General features: G+C 44.0%; 1 protein-coding gene across 4 annotated transcripts in view; it reads right to left on the bottom strand.

The window, feature by feature from the left end:
- dnm2b (dynamin 2b) overlaps positions 1 to 18,294 on the bottom strand; it is a 54,848-nt gene that overhangs the window by 25,195 nt on the left and 11,359 nt on the right. For 3 of the 4 annotated variants that reach the window (XM_079812541.1, XM_079812540.1, XM_079812543.1), the window contains exons 3-9: positions 18,138 to 18,287; positions 13,994 to 14,078; positions 13,798 to 13,916; positions 13,491 to 13,589; positions 11,642 to 11,802; positions 11,406 to 11,548; positions 11,145 to 11,280 (exon numbers count right to left, since the gene is read on the bottom strand). In XM_079812541.1, coding sequence (XP_079668667.1) covers positions 11,145 to 11,280; positions 11,406 to 11,548; positions 11,642 to 11,802; positions 13,491 to 13,589; positions 13,798 to 13,916; positions 13,994 to 14,078; positions 18,138 to 18,287 — 893 coding nt within the window. The remainder of the gene's footprint in view (positions 1 to 11,144; positions 11,281 to 11,405; positions 11,549 to 11,641; positions 11,803 to 13,490; positions 13,590 to 13,797; positions 13,917 to 13,993; positions 14,079 to 18,137; positions 18,288 to 18,294) is intronic. The other variant, XM_079812542.1, reaches the window with a different exon arrangement.

Here is an 18,294-nt window from a genome sequence, read left to right on the forward strand (position 1 = left end):
TATATATGTTTTATTTACACACACATGGGGAAAAATTATATACTTTTTCCCCATGTGTGCTAGGAAAAATGCAAAATATCAGCATATGTATAATGCATACTGGTATATTGCATTTTTTCTAGCACACAGAAACAATAAAATACATACATTCTCACACACATTCTCAATATACATAAACAACTACACATAGCAACTCACCGGTATGTTATTGGATCAACTTCTCTGTCAACAAGCACCGTCACCGCTGTGTTCACTCTCCTTTTTCACATCGCTGCTTCGAGTGAGCTCAAATAAAGCATCTTCAGCACAATAAAAACTTCTTTTGACGATCCATTGGATAATACATTCCGTCCAGTTAGTAAGATTAGCAAACAGTTACTACAAAGAGACCTCTGTTTGTTTACTAGAGCGTTAGCTTTTAGCTGTCAGATGGGGGGTGTCAGGCTCGCAGCATCTCGTCGGAGATAGCGCCACATTGGCACATTCAGATGAATAAATATTCACGCCCATGTGACAAACATACACATGCAAGGTCTCGTTGGAATCGTGTGCTCATTGGCTACATTTTCTGTCAGTCATGACGATTCAATGCTTTTATTGGCTCCAGATAAACAGACATTATCATTGGATGAGCACGTCATGACATCAGATAAAACGATCGCTATGGTTGGATATTTTTGACTATATCGCGGCTATCTTTGCATGTTTTTGAGTGGGGTTAGTTGGATTTTGTTCGTAACATTCTAAGCTTTAAACCCATGCCACTTTATTCTACCGGGAGACTGTTTTTGGTGCATTATTTTATTGCATAACAGTCTAGTATGATACTTCGCTCCGCAGAAATGCAATGTAAACAAAGGATTAACCATCAATATTACACCGTTATTGTTTCGTTGGATTAAAATGCTCTATGGGATGTTATTCAGTGGACCCTCACCTTTCCATTCGTTCTGGAATTGTTTGCAATGGATGCGTGTGTGGCTCGTAATTAGGACACTAAAGGTATGTACTCTGTTTTTATTTATAAAATCGTTGATGTGTATTGCTTACATTGATGCAAAAATACAGCCGTTATAAGCTTTTCAATGAAAAACAGTGGTCTGTCCTCGATGCTTGAGGTTTAGACCTTTAGAATGATATATAGTTTGTCAAGATTAATGATGTTTTTTTACGTTAAATCTATTAACAAACATTACACTCGTGCTAAAAATAGCGCTTCAACCCGTGCACGTGCTCATGAAGCTTATCAGGTTAACAGACATAGAGCCGGATTGCTGACATTTAGGAATAAGATCAGACCTTATCACAATCTTTTAACGATTAATCATGCAGCTCAACAAAATATGCTGCAGGTTTGGCATTATTATTTAAATCAGAATGAAAGCCGATTAGATTGAAAAAGAGATCCATTAACACAGACGTGCTCCTCATCAGCTAGAGAGACTCCAACGAAACCAAACACAAACCCGGTGGGGCCCCAAAACAGCTCAGACTCCAGAGGGTTAAGACATTTAAGACTTTAAGGCCTTATTTAAGGAAAACCTTATTTAAGACATTTTAAGACTTTAAGGCCTTATTTAAGCAAAACCTTATTTAAGACATTTTAAGACCTTATTTAAGGAAAACCTTATTTAAGACATTTTAAGACTTTTTAAGGCCTTATTTAAGGAAAACCTTATTTAAGACATTTTAAGGCCTTATTTAAGGAAAACCTTCTTTAAGACATTTTAAGACTTTTTAAGGCCTTATTTAAGGAAAACCTTATTTAAGACATTTTAAGGCCTTATTTAAGGAAAACCTTCTTTAAGACATTTTAAGACTTTAAGGCCTTATTTAAGCAAAACCTTATTTAAGACATTTTAAGACCTTATTTAAGGAAAACCTTATTTAAGACATTTTAAGACTTTTTAAGGCCTTATTTAAGGAAAACCTTCTTTAAGACATTTTAAGACTTTTTAAGGCCTTATTTAAGGAAAACCTTATTTAAGACATTTTAAGGCCTTATTTAAGGAAAACCTTCTTTAAGACATTTTAAGACTTTAAGGCCTTATTTAAGGAAAACCTTATTTAAGACATTTTAAGACCTTATTTAAGGAAAACCTTATTTAAGACATTTTAAGACTTTTTAAGGCCTTATTTAAGGAAAACCTTATTTAAGACATTTTAAGGCCTTATTTAAGGAAAACCTTCTTTAAGACTTTTTAAGGCCTTATTTAAGTAAAACCTCATTTAAGACATTTTAAGACTTTTTAAGGCCTTATTTAAGTAAAACCTTATTTAAGACATTTTAAGACTTTTTAAGGCCTTATTTAAGTAAAACCTCATTTAAGACATTTTAAGACTTTTTAAGGCCTTATTTAAGTAATACCTCATTTAAAACATTTTAAGACTTTTTAAGGCCTTATTTAAGTAAAACCTCATTTAAGACATTTAAGACTTTAAGGCCTTATTTAAGGAAAACCTTATTTAAGACATTTTAAGACTTTAAGGCCTTATTTAAGGAAAACCTTATTTAAGACATTTTAAGACTTTAAGGCCTTATTTAAGGAAAACCTTATTTAAGACATTTTAAGACTTTAAGGCCTTATTTAAGGAAAACCTTATTTAAGACATTTTAAGACTTTAAGGCCTTATTTAAGGAAAACCTTATTTAAGACATTTTAAGACTTTAAGGCCTTATTTAAGGAAAACCTTATTTAAGACATTTTAAGACTTTAAGGCCTTATTTAAGGAAAACCTTATTTAAGACATTTTAAGACTTTAAGGCCTTATTTAAGGAAAACCTTATTTAAGACATTTTAAGACCTTATTTAAGGAAAACCTTATTTAAGACATTTTAAGACTTTTTAAGGCCTTATTTAAGGAAAACCTTATTTAAGACATTTTAAGACTTTAAGGCCTTATTTAAGGAAAACCTTATTTAGGACATTTTAAGACTTTAAGGCCTTATTTAAGGAAAACCTTATTTAAGACATTTTAAGACCTTATTTAAGGAAAACCTTATTTAAGACATTTTAAGACTTTTTAAGGCCTTATTTAAGGAAAACCTTATTTAAGACATTTTAAGGCCTTATTTAAGGAAAACCTTCTTTAAGACATTTTAAGACTTTTTAAGGCCTTATTTAAGTAAAACCTCATTTAAGACATTTTAAGACTTTTTAAGGCCTTATTTAAGTAAAACCTTATTTAAGACATTTTAAGACTTTTTAAGGCCTTATTTAAGTAAAACCTCATTTAAGACATTTTAAGACTTTTTAAGGCCTTATTTAAGTAAAACCTCATTTAAAACATTTTAAGACTTTTTAAGGCCTTATTTAAGTAAAACCTCATTTAAGACATTTTAAGACTTTTTAAGGCCTTATTTAAGTAAAACCTCATTTAAGACATTTTAAGACCTTATTTAAGGAAAACCTTATTTAAGACTTTTTAAGACCTTATTTAAGGAAAACCTTATTTAAGACTTTTTAAGGCCTTATTTAAGGAAAACCTTTGTGGGATTACAAATTTTAGAAAGTACATTGCATTTAGCATTTTAGGTAAAAAATGATGATATCAGATGAATTAGTCTGCTACGCAAATCTTCCAGACCTGTTTTACTGATTTCAGAGGCTCTAGCAAGAGTCTCCTTTCCTGCCAGACCTGTTTTCTCTATTGTGTTTTAAATGAGTCAGATCACTGAGATTCCACCTTTGGGAGCCCAGACGTTGCCCCTTTTGTCTTTTATGGCTCTTGGAATAGGAGTTCCTGGCTAGCATCTATGCGTTTGAATAGTTATGCTGATTAGGAGTAGGTGATACTCTGTCTGGGCAGGTTTTCCCAAAACCTGTATATTTAATTAACATGCTTTGTTCAACCTCAATGTAAATCCCTCCCCCTTTGGAATGTATCTAACCTATCAGGTATACTGTTAAATCAGACTGTTTTCGGACGACCTGCAGCACAGAGAGTTCTCATTAAAAGAATCACTTCTGTCTTGATCCAACGTCTCCTGGTCTCCATACTTCAAGAAACAACTGAAGTTCACAACACCTTATTTAAGACATTTTAAGACCTTATTTAAGGAAAACCTTATTTAAGACATTTTAAGACCTTATTTAAGGAAAACCTTATTTAAGACATTTTAAGACCTTATTTAAGGAAAACCTTATTTAAGACATTTTAAGGCCTTATTTAAGGAAAACCTTATTTAAGACATTTTAAGACCTTATTTAAGGAAAACCTTATTTAAGACATTTTAAGACCTTATTTAAGGAAAACCTTATTTAAGACATCTTAAGACTTTGTAAGGCCTTATTTAAGGAAAACCTTATTTAAGACATTTTAAGACCTTATTTAAGGAAACCCTTATTTAAGACATTTTAAGACCTTATTTAAGGAAAACCTTATTTAAGACATTTTAAGACCTTATTTAAGGAAAACCTTATTTAAGACATTTTAAGGCCTTATTTAAGGAAAACGTCTAAGGTTACGTATGTAACCTCTGTTCCCTGAGAACAGGGAACGAGCGCTGCGTCTAGCTGACGCTATGGGGAACGCCCTCGGCGTGACTGGTGTCTGAAGCTACTATCGAATCACGGCAAAGTCTTTGACCGACGTCAGCCCATGACGTCATCAACGTGCAACCCGGAAGTATAAAAGGGCGCCGTGCCAACACATACACATCTTCTCGTCTGAAGGGACTGTATGGCAGATAGGCCCTGAAGCATGGCAACGCGACGCAGCGTTCGTTCCCTGTTCTCAGGGAACAGAGGTTACATACGTAACCTTAGACGTTCCCTTTCGAAAGGGAACTCTCGCTGCGTCTAGCTGACGCTATGGGGAACGATATACCAACGCCACCATGCTGAGGGGAGTGTCTGCCCATTGGCAGTGACAACTGTCAACTCAAGTAATTCATAGAAAAACCTGAGCGATTCCCCCTCAGGTCACACTGGGCTGACAGTGACAGCACTCCCTACGGTCATAGCCCAAGCTATACAACGAAACGGAACCCTAACGCACTGCGTGGAGTTCCATCTAGACCGCTCGAAGGCCCGGGACCACTACTTCCAATAAAGGGGTCCCTTCAAGGGAATGTGGCTAGGGGACCCGAAGGAACCCCAGCCAGTCACTACTCGGGAAAAAGTTCTCCCGAGTGCCACCAGGGAGGCCTGACCTGGTGCCCTAAGTGTTATGGACACTTCGGTTTAGCCAACCCTGTCTGTTCAAAACAGAGCCTCTGGATGGTGCCCAAAGGGCGTCCAAGCTAAGGGACTGAAACACAGGCAGTCTTACTTAGCCCGGAACTCAGAGACGGGTTATCCAAGAGAGCAACACTCAGCGTAGTGCTTTTCAACCCTTGCTATCGAGGGGAGTCTGCCTGCTCAAATCAAGGATCTACCAGGTGCTTGTTTTTCAAAGCAGTAGGGAGGCCGAAAGGGCCTAAGGACTGATCTAACAGGGAGGCCTCATGAGAGGCCTACGACCGTCTGACCAGGCTCAGGCGGCTGAGCACTCATAGACGACCCTCATTGAGGGGAGCAGCTGAGCCTGCCTGGCGAGTAACCTCCAGCTATAGGCCCAACTACCACAAGTTCTCGCAGAGAACTGGTAATCAAAGTGCCTAGCTCAGGAACTTCAACTTCAAGGAGGCCCTGTGGGCCTACTACTTGATAGCGGGTATTCCAGGGAGGCCTATAGAGGCCTACTACCTAACCGCAAGCCATGCTGGAAACCCAAGCATCCAGGCTCGGGACTCCGTCCTCAGGGAGGCCTTAGTGAGGCCTACTACCTGACAGCAATACCGCCTGCTGAGGTTACCCTTGTTTTCTCAAGGAGGCCTAATGGAGGCCTACTACTTGACAGTCAAGCTACGCAGGCTAGTCGGGCATCCTGTTTAAGGAACCCGTCCTCAAGGGAGGCCTATTAAGGCCTACTACCTGATAACCAGCCTTTAGGGAGGCCTGGAGAGGCCTACTACCTGATTGCAATACGTGCTAAATGACTGGGTCCCAGGAACACCTTAGGGAGGCCTGATGGGGCCTACTACCTCGTTCGAGTGACCACCATCTGGGACTCGACAGTCAAGCTACGCAGGCTTTTTGAGCATCCTGATTAAGGAACTCGCCCTCAAGGGAGGCCTATTAAGGCCTACTACCTGATAAGCAGCCTTTAGGGAGGCCTGGAGAGGCCTGCTACCTGTTTGCAATGCGTGCTAACTGTTTCAGATGACTGGACCCCAGGAACACCTTAGGGAGGCCTGATGAGGCCTACTACCTTGTTCGAGTCAGGGAGGCCTATTAAGGCCTAGAATTAACAGCAGGCTTTCAGGGAGGCCTGATGAGGCCTACAACCTGCCTCTGAGAGCGACCACAATCTGGGAACTCACCCTCAGGAAAGCCTAGTAAGGTCTTAGAGTTAACAGCAGGCCTTTCAGGGAGGCCTGATGAGGCCTACAACCTGCTTCTGGTAGTGATCACAACCTGAGAGCTCACCCTCAAGGAGGCCTAGTAAGGCCTTACACCTACCAGCGGGCCTTCGGGGAGGCCTGATGAGGCCTACAACCTGATAGCCTCCAGGCTAGCTGTCCTGATCCGCACATCGGTACATACCTCCAGTGAGGCCTGTTTGAGGCCTTCCAACTGATAATGCGCCTTGTTCAAGAGGCCTACTGAGGCCTACAATTGACAGCCGACCTTCAGGAGAGCGTATTTACCCCTATTTAACCTGATAGCCAGCTAGGCTAGTAGTACCTTGATGCTTAAGCATTGTCACCTGCCTTACTAGAGGCCTGATAAGGCCTACCACTGTCACCGTTTACTCTTGAGAACGGTGCAATCCTTCCTGCTAACTGGGACAGCCATATTTGAAAAATGTGGGTTGTAGTAATATTAGACCCAACGGCTCGTTTTCATGGAGGCCTGCTGAGGCCTAACACATGATAGCTACCCATTACAATGGGGACCCGTTCCAGGGAGGCTTGAAGAAGCCTACAAGCTGTACGAGTTTCGCAAAAACGAGAAATAACTGCCAGACAAACAAACTGACTGCTATTAAAACCAACGACTCTCAATGAGAGGAGGCCTCCGATCTAAGTACAACAAAAAGGTGACGGTGCCTCAGCAACGCGCCTCCTTTACCCACATACCAACTGACGCCATAGCGCTCAGTCGTAACAGAGACAAACTAATCCAACCTGCAGTGGCTTAGGGGACCGAAGACACATAATAACCCTAGGCGGTAGACAAACACTACATTCTAACAGAAAAGTGTGCTACCGCCTAGTAATCCGCAAACATTTCAAAGAAAAGAGCGGCGGCCTAAACACTACTCTCAAAATGAGAGGAGGCCCATCTTCTGATAACCATAAGCGGTGGCCTATCTGGCGCCATCTTGACCAACCAGGGAAAGCCAACACACGCTCACAAACATAGCCCAGATAATGGTGCTGTGTTGAAGCCTAACTAAGCAGGGGAAAGACAGTTCTCTCTGATGAATACCCAACTCTATACAGGAACCTGGGGTCTGTAAGAAATACATAATTTTAGTATAACACACAAAAAAGACCACTCTCACCTGCGGCATGCTGAGCGAAGACTCATTGTGCAGTTCTCACCACCATGTTCTACCGCCCATGAATGCCTGAAAGGGGCGTTCTCACTTTCCGGGCGGGCCATCAGAACATAGTACTACTCATCATAGGCCCGCCTCAGGCCTGATGTAAGAAGCGCCTGGGTAAAAAGTCATAAAAAGACATTAGAAAGGAAAAAGGAGAGGGCTATGATGTAACCGCCCTCAAGGGAAGTGACCCATTACCAACGCCTTCGTTGGGAACGTTTGTCCTGGATCACCTCCCTTAAATCCTTTTTCCCCCCGTGGGAATCCCGTCTCCTCTGTGCCCTGCTCCTCCAAGGAGGGGGGGCACGAGAGGAGACGCTAGCCCTCTGGTCCTGCCTACGGTCCTCAGACCGTGAAGGACCAGGTCCCGCCTGCCTGGGTGGGGGCGCGGATCTCAGCGGTATGCATGTTTTAAATGCCGCTGAGCGCGCCTTCGCCTCCCTGAACTTTCCAACCACCGCCTCCACGGAGGTGCCGAAAAGCTCAGTAGGCGAAACCGGTGAATCGAGGAGAAAACCCTTTTCTTTCTCCCCGATATCAGCCAGGCCCAACCACAGATGCCTCTCCGTAACCACCATAGCCGCCATAGAGCGGCCGATAGCAGCAGCAGTCTGCTGGGTGGCCCGGAGAGACAGATCTGTGGTGCGGCGCAGCTCAGCAACCGCCTCAGGGGACAGCCCGGCCCCCTGGTCGAGATCCTCCAGCAGGTCCGCCTGGTACGCCTGCAACACCGCCATCGTGTGCAGGGTCGCACCAGCCTGACCTGCTGCCGCGTATGCCCTGCCATTCAACCGCGAGGTAGTTTTCAGCGGTTTGGATGGCAGAGATGGAGCTCTCAGTGTCGACACCTGCCCAGAGACGAGATAGTTCGCAAACGTCTCGTCTATGGGAGGCATCGACACATACCCGTGCTTACCCACTCCCTCGACATCAGCGAAGCTTGCCCGCTGATGTCGGTGAATGCGGGCAGAGAACGGGTTCTTCCATGCCGCCTGGACCTCAGTGTGGAGGTCCGGTAGGAATGGAAGGCTCATCTGAGGTGCTGGTGTATGACCGGGGAGAAATCGATCGTCGAGCCGTCCACGAGCGACCTCTCCCCCAGCGCGCCGCCAGGGCAGCCTCAGCCTGTCCGTGGCGCGCTCCATAGCATCCAGCAACTCGGCGTACGCGGGACAGGGTGGCTGAGAGGGTCCAGGCAGGTCCTGGTCGCTCTCATCATCCTCCTCAGCCATCTCCTGCCCGTCCCGAAGAGCACCCGCTGCAGGTCTCGGTGGAGAACCATCGTTCTCCACATCGACCTGCAGGTCGCTCTCGTCAGCCGTTTGAGAACCCCATGAAGTGCGCCGCCGCTCCGCCTCAGCGCGAGCGGGACTCACATCAGCAGCCCCAGATGTTGCGCCCTATTCCCTCGAGAAGAGGGCCAGACGAGAACGGAGCGTTCTAACTGGGAACTGCTCACAGTTTGCACAGGCAGCTCCCTCGAGAACTGCCTGTGCATGCTCTTCGCCCAGGCAATAAACGCACAGAGAATGTGTGTCTCCCGGTGTCAGAAACCTCTGACACGGGTCGACACACTTCCTAAAGCTCTGCCTCTTCTCTGTGCGTTTCATCCTTTTCCTTAGTTTAGTAATACTTTACCAGATCTGCAGATACCGCTTCAAACAAACAGTCCCTGAAGACGAAAAAGATGTGTATGTGTTGGCACGGCGCCCTTTTATACTTCCGGGTCGCACGTTGATGACGTCATGGGCTGACGTCGGTCAAAGACTTTGCCGTGATTCGATAGTAGCTTCAGACACCAGTCACGCCGAGGGCGTTCCCCATAGCGTCAGCTAGACGCAGCGAGAGTTCCCTTTCGAAAGGGAACCTTATTTTAGACATTTTAGCCTGATGGCAAAGACTGAAAGACTCAGGAGGAGTTTCTTCCCCCAGGCCATCAGACTCCTGAACTCAGTCACGTGACATCACTTCACCCCGCACACGCATAAACATACGGTTTTTTAACATTAACATCCACATACTGCAATTGCACTGCACTTTACTTTCCTATTGTTACTGCGTAACAACCTGTAATAAACCTAGCACATTATACTTCTTTATATATACATATATATATATTTTATGTTAACCACTTATTTTTAAGTCTACAGTTTATCTCACTTATCATATCCACATATTTTTTATATTTTTATTTATCTTATTTCCTATTTTTATCTTTTACTTGATTTATTTATAATTCTACTTATGTTAATACTTTTTATTCTAATTTTATTCTATTTCTATTTTAATTTCTTGTAACTGTTATTTGCACTGTCCATGGAGCGGACCTGTTTACATTTCACTGCCAGTTGTATATTGTGTATATAACTGTGTTTGTGACAAATAAAACTCTTGAATCTTGAATCTTGAATTTTAAGACTTTTTAAGGCCTTATTTAAGTAAAACCTCATTTAAGACATTTTAAGACCTTATTTAAGGAAAACCTTATTTAAGACTTTTTAAGACCTTATTTAAGGAAAACCTTATTTAAGACTTTTTAAGGCCTTATTTAAGGAAAACCTTTGTGGGATTACAAATTTTAGAAAGTACATTGCATTTAGCATTTTAGGTAAAAATGATAATATCAGATGAATTAGTCTGCTACGCAAATCTTCCAGACCTGTTTTACTGATTTCAGAGGCTCTAGCAAGAGTCTCCTTTCCTGCCAGACCTGTTTTCTCTATTGTGTTTTAAATGAGTCAGATCACTGAGATTCCACCTTTGGGAGCCCAGACGTTGCCCCTTTTGTCTTTTATGGCTCTTGGAATAGGAGTTCCTGGCTAGCATCTATGCGTTTGAATAGTTATGCTGATTAGGAGTAGGTGATACTCTGTCTGGGCAGGTTTTCCCAAAACCTGTATATTTAATTAACATGCTTTGTTCAACCTCAATGTAAATCCCTCCCCCTTTGGAATGTATCTAACCTATCAGGTATACTGTTAAATCAGACTGTTTTCGGACGACCTGCAGCACAGAGAGTTCTCATTAAAAGAATCACTTCTGTCTTGATCCAACGTCTCCTGGTCTCCATACTTCAAGAAACAACTGAAGTTCACAACACCTTATTTAAGACATTTTAAGACCTTATTTAAGGAAAACCTTATTTAAGACATTTTAAGACCTTATTTAAGGAAAACCTTATTTGAGACATTTTAAGAACTTATTTAAGGAAAACCTTATTTAAGACATTTTAAGACCTTTTTTAAGGAAAACCTTATTTAAGACATTTTAAGACCTTTTTTAAGGAAAACCTTATTTAAGACATTTTAAGGCCTTATTTAAGGAAAACCTTATTTAAGACATTTTAAGGCCTTATTTAAGGAAAACCTTATTTTAGACATCTCAAGGCCTTATTTAAGGAAAACCTTATTTAAGACATTTTAAGGCCTTATTTAAGGAAAACCTTATTTAAAGGACCCCGTTTACGCCACCCTGGTTTTTGAACGAATCTCTTGAATTAATGATCTAATGACTCACTCATAAAGTCGAATAAACGGGGCTAACTGTACCTTAACCAGCTCAAAAGGGAAGCGCTCGTGGAAGATGCGGTTGATTCTCGCTCCGCCGGAGAGTTCCAGTGTGTCCACCTGATCGCCAGAGCCCTCGATCCGCTTCTCGAAGTCCACGCCGAACTGCTGCACCATCCTACACACACACACACACACACACACACACACACACAGTAGTTTGATGTGCATGTGTTCTCATGTGTGTGATGTAGATCTCGATGTGTGATATGTTAATGGAGCTGTGTGTCCGCCGGGTCTCACTGCAGCAGAGCTTTGGTCTTGCGTGCTGGATCATCTGGTTTGAAGTTCTTGTACTCCTCCACCTCTTTCTCCAGAGACAGCATCTGAGACTGTAGTTTACTGCGCAGCGCCGGCAGAGTGTCGCGGATGTGATTCGTCAGTTGCTGGAAAGAGGCGATGTAAACGTGTCACATCCAAGCGGTGTGTTTTAATGGAGCGGCTGAAGCGTCTCCGGTCAGAATGATGTGTGTTTGTACCTGGTTGAGTGTTTTCTGCAGGTAAGGTGTGCCCATCCGCTCCGCTATGTGTCTGTACGACGGATGAGACAGGAAGAACTTCCTCTCGGCAGCCAGAGCGGCTCGGATGTCCTTCCTGCCGTCGATGTCCTTCTGACTGCGGTTCACCACACCAATATAACCTGGAAACACACACACACACACACACACACACACACACACACACACACACAGACGGCATTCAGACCCTGATCACTGATAAGAGAACAAAATCATCACTTCCTGGGAAACTGGTGCAGAATATCAGGAATAAACTGTATACGTTTCTGCAATGGGACTCTTTTCCCTCCATCAAAAATGAGTGTCGTCTCAGAGTGCGTTCACACCGGACGCGATTCGTGTGAGTGATTTACATGTTACAAGTCAATGCAGAGACGCGAAATGGCATTCTGCGGCGCGAAGGACGCGAATTGAGCTGTTTGCGCGAATCGCTCAAGTTGAAAAATCTGAACTTTGGCGGATATTTCGCGCCGCGTTAATCAATCAGGAGCTTGCTCTAGTAGTGACAACAATGAGGAGAAAATCTGTATATTAATATCTGGTTCAGAGGAACCGGGACATGTGGGGGCGTGGCCTGTCGATGACATCATATCCGCGTTAGTTTGCGGTTTTATTCTGCAAAAACACTTTCCTCTCACTGCAGTGTGAACAAGTGTCATAGCCATCCCTTCATCAACACACTCAGATGTGTGTAATATGATCTTCAGAGCTGCGTTTCCTCACACTCATGAGCGGAGGAGAGGAAGTGGAGACTGTGGCATAATAAAAGTCCCGCTGCTCGCGAGGCGTGTGTTGCGTTCATCTCATTAACACTAGAACCGCCACGGGGTAAAATTTACCCATGGCTGTTTTTCAAATGTACATAACAGATTTCCAACAAAATATCCAAGTCTCCCAGTCACTGACTTTTACTAAAACTGTGTTATTTACAATCGCCTGTTGGTAAAAATTGTTTAGATAAAGGCAGATTTAAAAACGGGGCATTTATACCTATAAGCGCCAGCTGGTCAAATTTACCCCGATATAATTCCTCTATTTTCGCGCTGTGTTTGAGCAACGCATCAGCTTACTGCAAACATTCACACAACGCACGGTCAAATAAAGATGCTTTAGCCTATTTATAAATGTTCAAACTTTGGATTAATTATACATTTTTGTTTTGCAATTGTGTATTGAGTATTGTTTGCTTCTGTGTTGCTATTTATTCAAGACTGCCCGTTTCCCTTAAAAAAAACAAAAAAAATCCGATATGATGGAAATAATAAACCAATTTTCATGATAATCCCAAGTTTATTGGTGTTGTTCTCTTATTCAAATGATAAATGATATAACTATACAATTGAATAATTAATTAGGTCAAACTGTGCGCATGTTATCCTTATCGTAAGTTGTCATTCATCTTATGCAGTGCTGTGTATTATTATTGCTCTTCATTGTCTATTTAGGGTATTTTAGTCATTTAAATAGCATGGGTTATCTTAATATGAGATTAATGACGTTTTATTATAATATTACACCACCCAAATATGTATATCTAATTCTGGTCATCATTGCAGGTTTAGCCTATAGTCACCAAAAAGTGATTAGTGTAGCTGCTTAAAATAGCATAAAACAACAGGACAAAAACATAGTTAATGACTAAAAATATTAATTTCATGACTCTATACATTACTTTGTGAAGACAGTGGCATAATACGATACATTTATTAGCCGTATCAATACAGTAATAATCTGCATGGGTAATTTTTACCCGCTGGCGGTTTTAGGTATACAGCTTTAAGTGTGTGTTTGTGAGTTTATTTGTCCTCACCTCTGCGCAGCGGCAGCAGCTTGTTCTCCAGGATGTCTTTGGCGTCCGTTCCTTCATCCATCAGGTCCAGTTTGGTCATCACGCCGATGGTGCGAAGGCCTGCAGGGCAAAGGGCAAAGGTCAAGATGAAAGCGCTATTTCGGAATGTTCTCTGAACGTTCAAAGCCTCCAGTTTATTAAACGTGTACTTATTGGAACAAACATTACATTTGAATGTGGGAACCCTAATTGTCGATGTGTTTGTCCCAGGGTGAGTGGGACCCCTGAAGACGTGAATAAAGAGCAGATGAGTCTGATGGAGCCTCACCCTGAGGATCCACCTCTTTGCTGATCTTCAGCGCGTCAGAGTTGGCGAGGTCGGTGTTGGCGGGCGTGACGGCCAGGATCAGGCAGTTCTCCCTGGAGATGAACTGCAGCAGCATGTCTCTGATCACACACACACACACACACAGCCGTCAGTGTTTCCATCAGGTCCTGTAGGCCATCAAAGCCGCGGCTCGTACCTGATCTGGAACTCGATGTCCGTCGGCTGGTCTCCCACCGCCACCTTCGTCATGCCGGGGAGATCGATCAGCGTCAGGTTTAAGACTGAGAGAGAGGAGGAGAGGGGGTCAGATCAATAACTGAAGATGGAGGAGAGGGGGTCAGATCAATAACTGAAGATGGAGGAGAGGGGGTCAGATCAATAACTGAAGATGGAGGAGAGGGGGTCAGATCAATAACTCAAGATGGAGGAGAGGGGGTCAGATCAATAACTGAAGATGGAGGAGAGGGGGTCAGATCAATAACTGAAGATGGAGGAGAGGGGGTCAGATCAATAACTCAAGATGGAGGAGAGGGGTCATATCAATAACTGAAGATGGAGGAGAGGGGGTCAGATCAATAACTGAAGATGGAGGAGAGGGGGTCAGATCAATAACTCAAGATGGAGGAGAGGGGGTCAGATCAATAACTCAAGATGGAGGAGAGGGGGTCATATCAATAACTGAAGATGGAGGAGAGGGGTCAGATCAATAACTCAAGATGGAGGAGAGGGGGTCAGATCAATAACTGAAGATGGAGGAGAGGGGGTCAGATCAATAACTGAAGATGTAGGAGAGGGGGTCAGATCAATAACTCAAGATGGAGGAGAGGGGGTCAGATCAATAACTCAAGATGGAGGAGAGGGGGTCAGATCAATAACTGAAGATGGAGGAGAGGGGGTCAGATCAATAACTGAAGATGGAGGAGAGGGGGTCAGATCAATAACTCAAGATGGAGGAGAGGGGGTCAGATCAATAACTGAAGATGGAGGAGAGGGGGTCAGATCAATAACTCAAGATGGAGGAGAGGGGGTCAGATCAATAACTGAAGATGGAGGAGAGGGGGTCAGATCAATAACTCAAGATGGAGGAGAGGGGGTCATATCAATAACTGAAGATGGAGGAGAGGGGGTCAGATCAATAACTCAAGATGGAGGAGAGGGGGTCAGATCAATAACTGAAGATGGAGGAGAGGGGGTCAGATCAATAACTCAAGATGGAGGAGAGGGGGTCAGATCAATAACTGAAGATGGAGGAGAGGGGTCAGATCAATAACTGAAGATGGAGGAGAGGGGGTCAGATCAATAACTGAAGATGGAGGAGAGGGGGTCAGATCAATAACTCAAGATGGAGGAGAGGGGGTGAGATCAATAACTGAAGATGGAGGAGAGGGGGTCAGATCAATAACTCAAGATGGAGGAGAGGGGGTCAGATCAATAACTGAAGATGGAGGAGAGGGGGTCAGATCAATAACTGAAGATGGAGGAGAGGGGGTGAGATCAATAACTGAAGATGGAGGAGAGGGGGTCAGATCAATAACTGAAGATGGAGGAGAGGGGGTCAGATCAATAACTGAAGATGGAGGAGAGGGGGTCAGATCAATAACTGAAGATGGAGGAGAGGGGGTCAGATCAATAACTGAAGATGGAGGAGAGGGGGTCAGATCAATAACTCAAGATGGAGGAGAGGGGTCATATCAATAACTCAAGATGGAGGAGAGGGGGTCAGATCAATAACTGAAGATGGAGGAGAGGGGGTCAGATCAATAACTGAAGATGGAGGAGAGGGGGTCAGATCAATAACTCAAGATGGAGGAGAGGGGTCATATCAATAACTGAAGATGGAGGAGAGGGGGTCAGATCAATAACTGAAGATGGAGGAGAGGGGGTCAGATCAATAACTGAAGATGGAGGAGAGGGGGTCAGATCAATAACTGAAGATGGAGGAGAGGGGGTCAGATCAATAACTCAAGATGGAGGAGAGGGGGTCAGATCAATAACTGAAGATGGAGGAGAGGGGGTCAGATCAATAACTCAAGATGGAGGAGAGGGGGTCAGATCAATAACTGAAGATGGAGGAGAGGGGGTCAGATCAATAACTGAAGATGGAGGAGAGGGGGTCATATCAATAACTGAAGATGGAGGAGAGGGGGTCAGATCAATAACTCAAGATGGAGGAGAGGGGGTCAGATCAATAACTGAAGATGGAGGAGAGGGGGTCAGATCAATAACTGAAGATGGAGGAGAGGGGGTCAGATCAATAACTCAAGATGGAGGAGAGGGGGTCAGATCCAGAACTCAAGATGGAGGAGAGGGGGTCAGATCAATAACTGAAGATGGAGGAGAGGGGGTCAGATAAATAACTGAAGATGGAGGAGAGGGAGTCAGATCAATAACTGAAGATGGAGGAGAGGGGGTCAGATCAATAACTGAAGATGGAGGAGAGGGGGTCAGATCAATAACTCAAGATGGAGGAGAGGGGGTCAGATCAATAACTGAAGATGGAGGAGAGGGAGTCAGATCAATAACTGAAGATGGAGGAGAGGGGGTCAGATCAATAACTGAAGATGGAGGAGAGGGGGTCAGATCAATAACTGAAGATGGAGGAGAGGGGGTCAGATCAATAACTGAAGATGGAGGAGAGGGGGTCAGATCAATAACTGAAGATGGAGGAGAGGGGGTCAGATCAATAACTCAAGATGGAGGAGAGGGGGTCAGATCAATAACTGAAGATGGAGGAGAGGGAGTCAGATCAATAACTGAAGATGGAGGAGAGGGGGTCAGATCAATAACTGAAGATGGAGGAGAGGGGGTCAGATCAATAACTGAAGATGGAGGAGAGGGGGTCAGATCCAGAACTCAAGATGGAGGAGAGGGAGTCAGATCAATAACTGAAGATGGAGGAGAGGGAGTCAGATCAATAACTGAAGATGGAGGAGAGGGGGTCAGATCAATAACTCAAGATGGAGGAGAGGGGGTCAGATCAATAACTGAAGATGGAGGAGAGGGGGTCAGATCAATAACTCAAGATGGAGGAGAGGGGGTCAGATCAATAACTCAAGATGGAGGAGAGGGGGTCATATCAATAACTGAAGATGGAGGAGAGGGGGTCAGATCAATAACTCAAGATGGAGGAGAGGGGGTCAGATCAATAACTGAAGATGGAGGAGAGGGGGTCAGATCAATAACTGAAGATGGAGGAGAGGGGGTCAGATCAATAACTCAAGATGGAGGAGAGGGGGTCAGATCCAGAACTCAAGATGGAGGAGAGGGGGTCAGATCAATAACTGAAGATGGAGGAGAGGGGGTCAGATAAATAACTGAAGATGGAGGAGAGGGAGTCAGATCAATAACTGAAGATGGAGGAGAGGGGGTCAGATCAATAACTGAAGATGGAGGAGAGGGGGTCAGATCAATAACTGAAGATGGAGGAGAGGGGGTCAGATCAATAACTGAAGATGGAGGAGAGGGATCAGATCAATAACTGAAGATGGAGGAGAGGGGGTCAGATAAATAACTGAAGATGGAGGAGAGGGAGTCAGATCAATAACTGAAGATGGAGGAGAGGGGGTCAGATCAATAACTGAAGATGGAGGAGAGGGGGTCAGATCAATAACTGAAGATGGAGGAGAGGGGGTCAGATCAATAACTGAAGATGGAGGAGAGGGGGTCAGATCCAGAACTCAAGATGGAGGAGAGGGAGTCAGATCAATAACTGAAGATGGAGGAGAGGGAGTCAGATCAATAACTGAAGATGGAGGAGAGGGGGTCAGATCAATAACTGAAGATGGAGGAGAGGGAGTCAGATCAATAACTGAAGATGGAGGAGAGGGGGTCAGATCAATAACTGAAGATGGAGGAGAGGGAGTCAGATCAATAACTGAAGATGGAGGAGAGGGAGTCAGATCAATAACTGAAGATGGAGGAGAGGGGGTCAGATCAATAACTGAAGATGGAGGAGAGGGGGTCAGATCAATAACTGAAGATGGAGGAGAGGGGGTCAGATCAATAACTGAAGATGGAGGAGAGGGGGTCAGATCAATAACTGAAGATGGAGGAGAGGGGGTCAGATCAATAACTGAAGATGGAGGAGAGGGGGTCAGATCAATAACTGAAGATGGAGGAGAGGGGGTCAGATCAATAACTGAAGATGGAGGAGAGGGGGTCAGATCAATAACTGAAGATGGAGGAGAGGGGGTCAGATCAATAACTGAAGATGGAGGAGAGGGGGTCAGATCAATAACTGAAGATGGAGGAGAGGGGGTCAGATCAATAACTGAAGATGGAGGAGAGGGGGTCAGATCAATAACTGAAGATGGAGGAGCTACAGCCCCAGAGGAGCTCACCATTGGGCGAGTACACCCTCAGGTTAATGGGCACTGGAGAGATCCCCTTATTGGACCCTGTGATCCGCTCCGTCTCCGCCTCGATCTCCAGCCGAACCTCGTCAAAGTCCACAAACTTGCGGCCCTTGCAGTGCAGGAACTCGGCATACTCTACAGA

Source organism: Gobio gobio, assembly GCF_949357685.1.
Source record: "Gobio gobio genome assembly, chromosome: 3".
Taxonomy (NCBI): Eukaryota; Metazoa; Chordata; class Actinopteri; order Cypriniformes; family Gobionidae; genus Gobio; species Gobio gobio.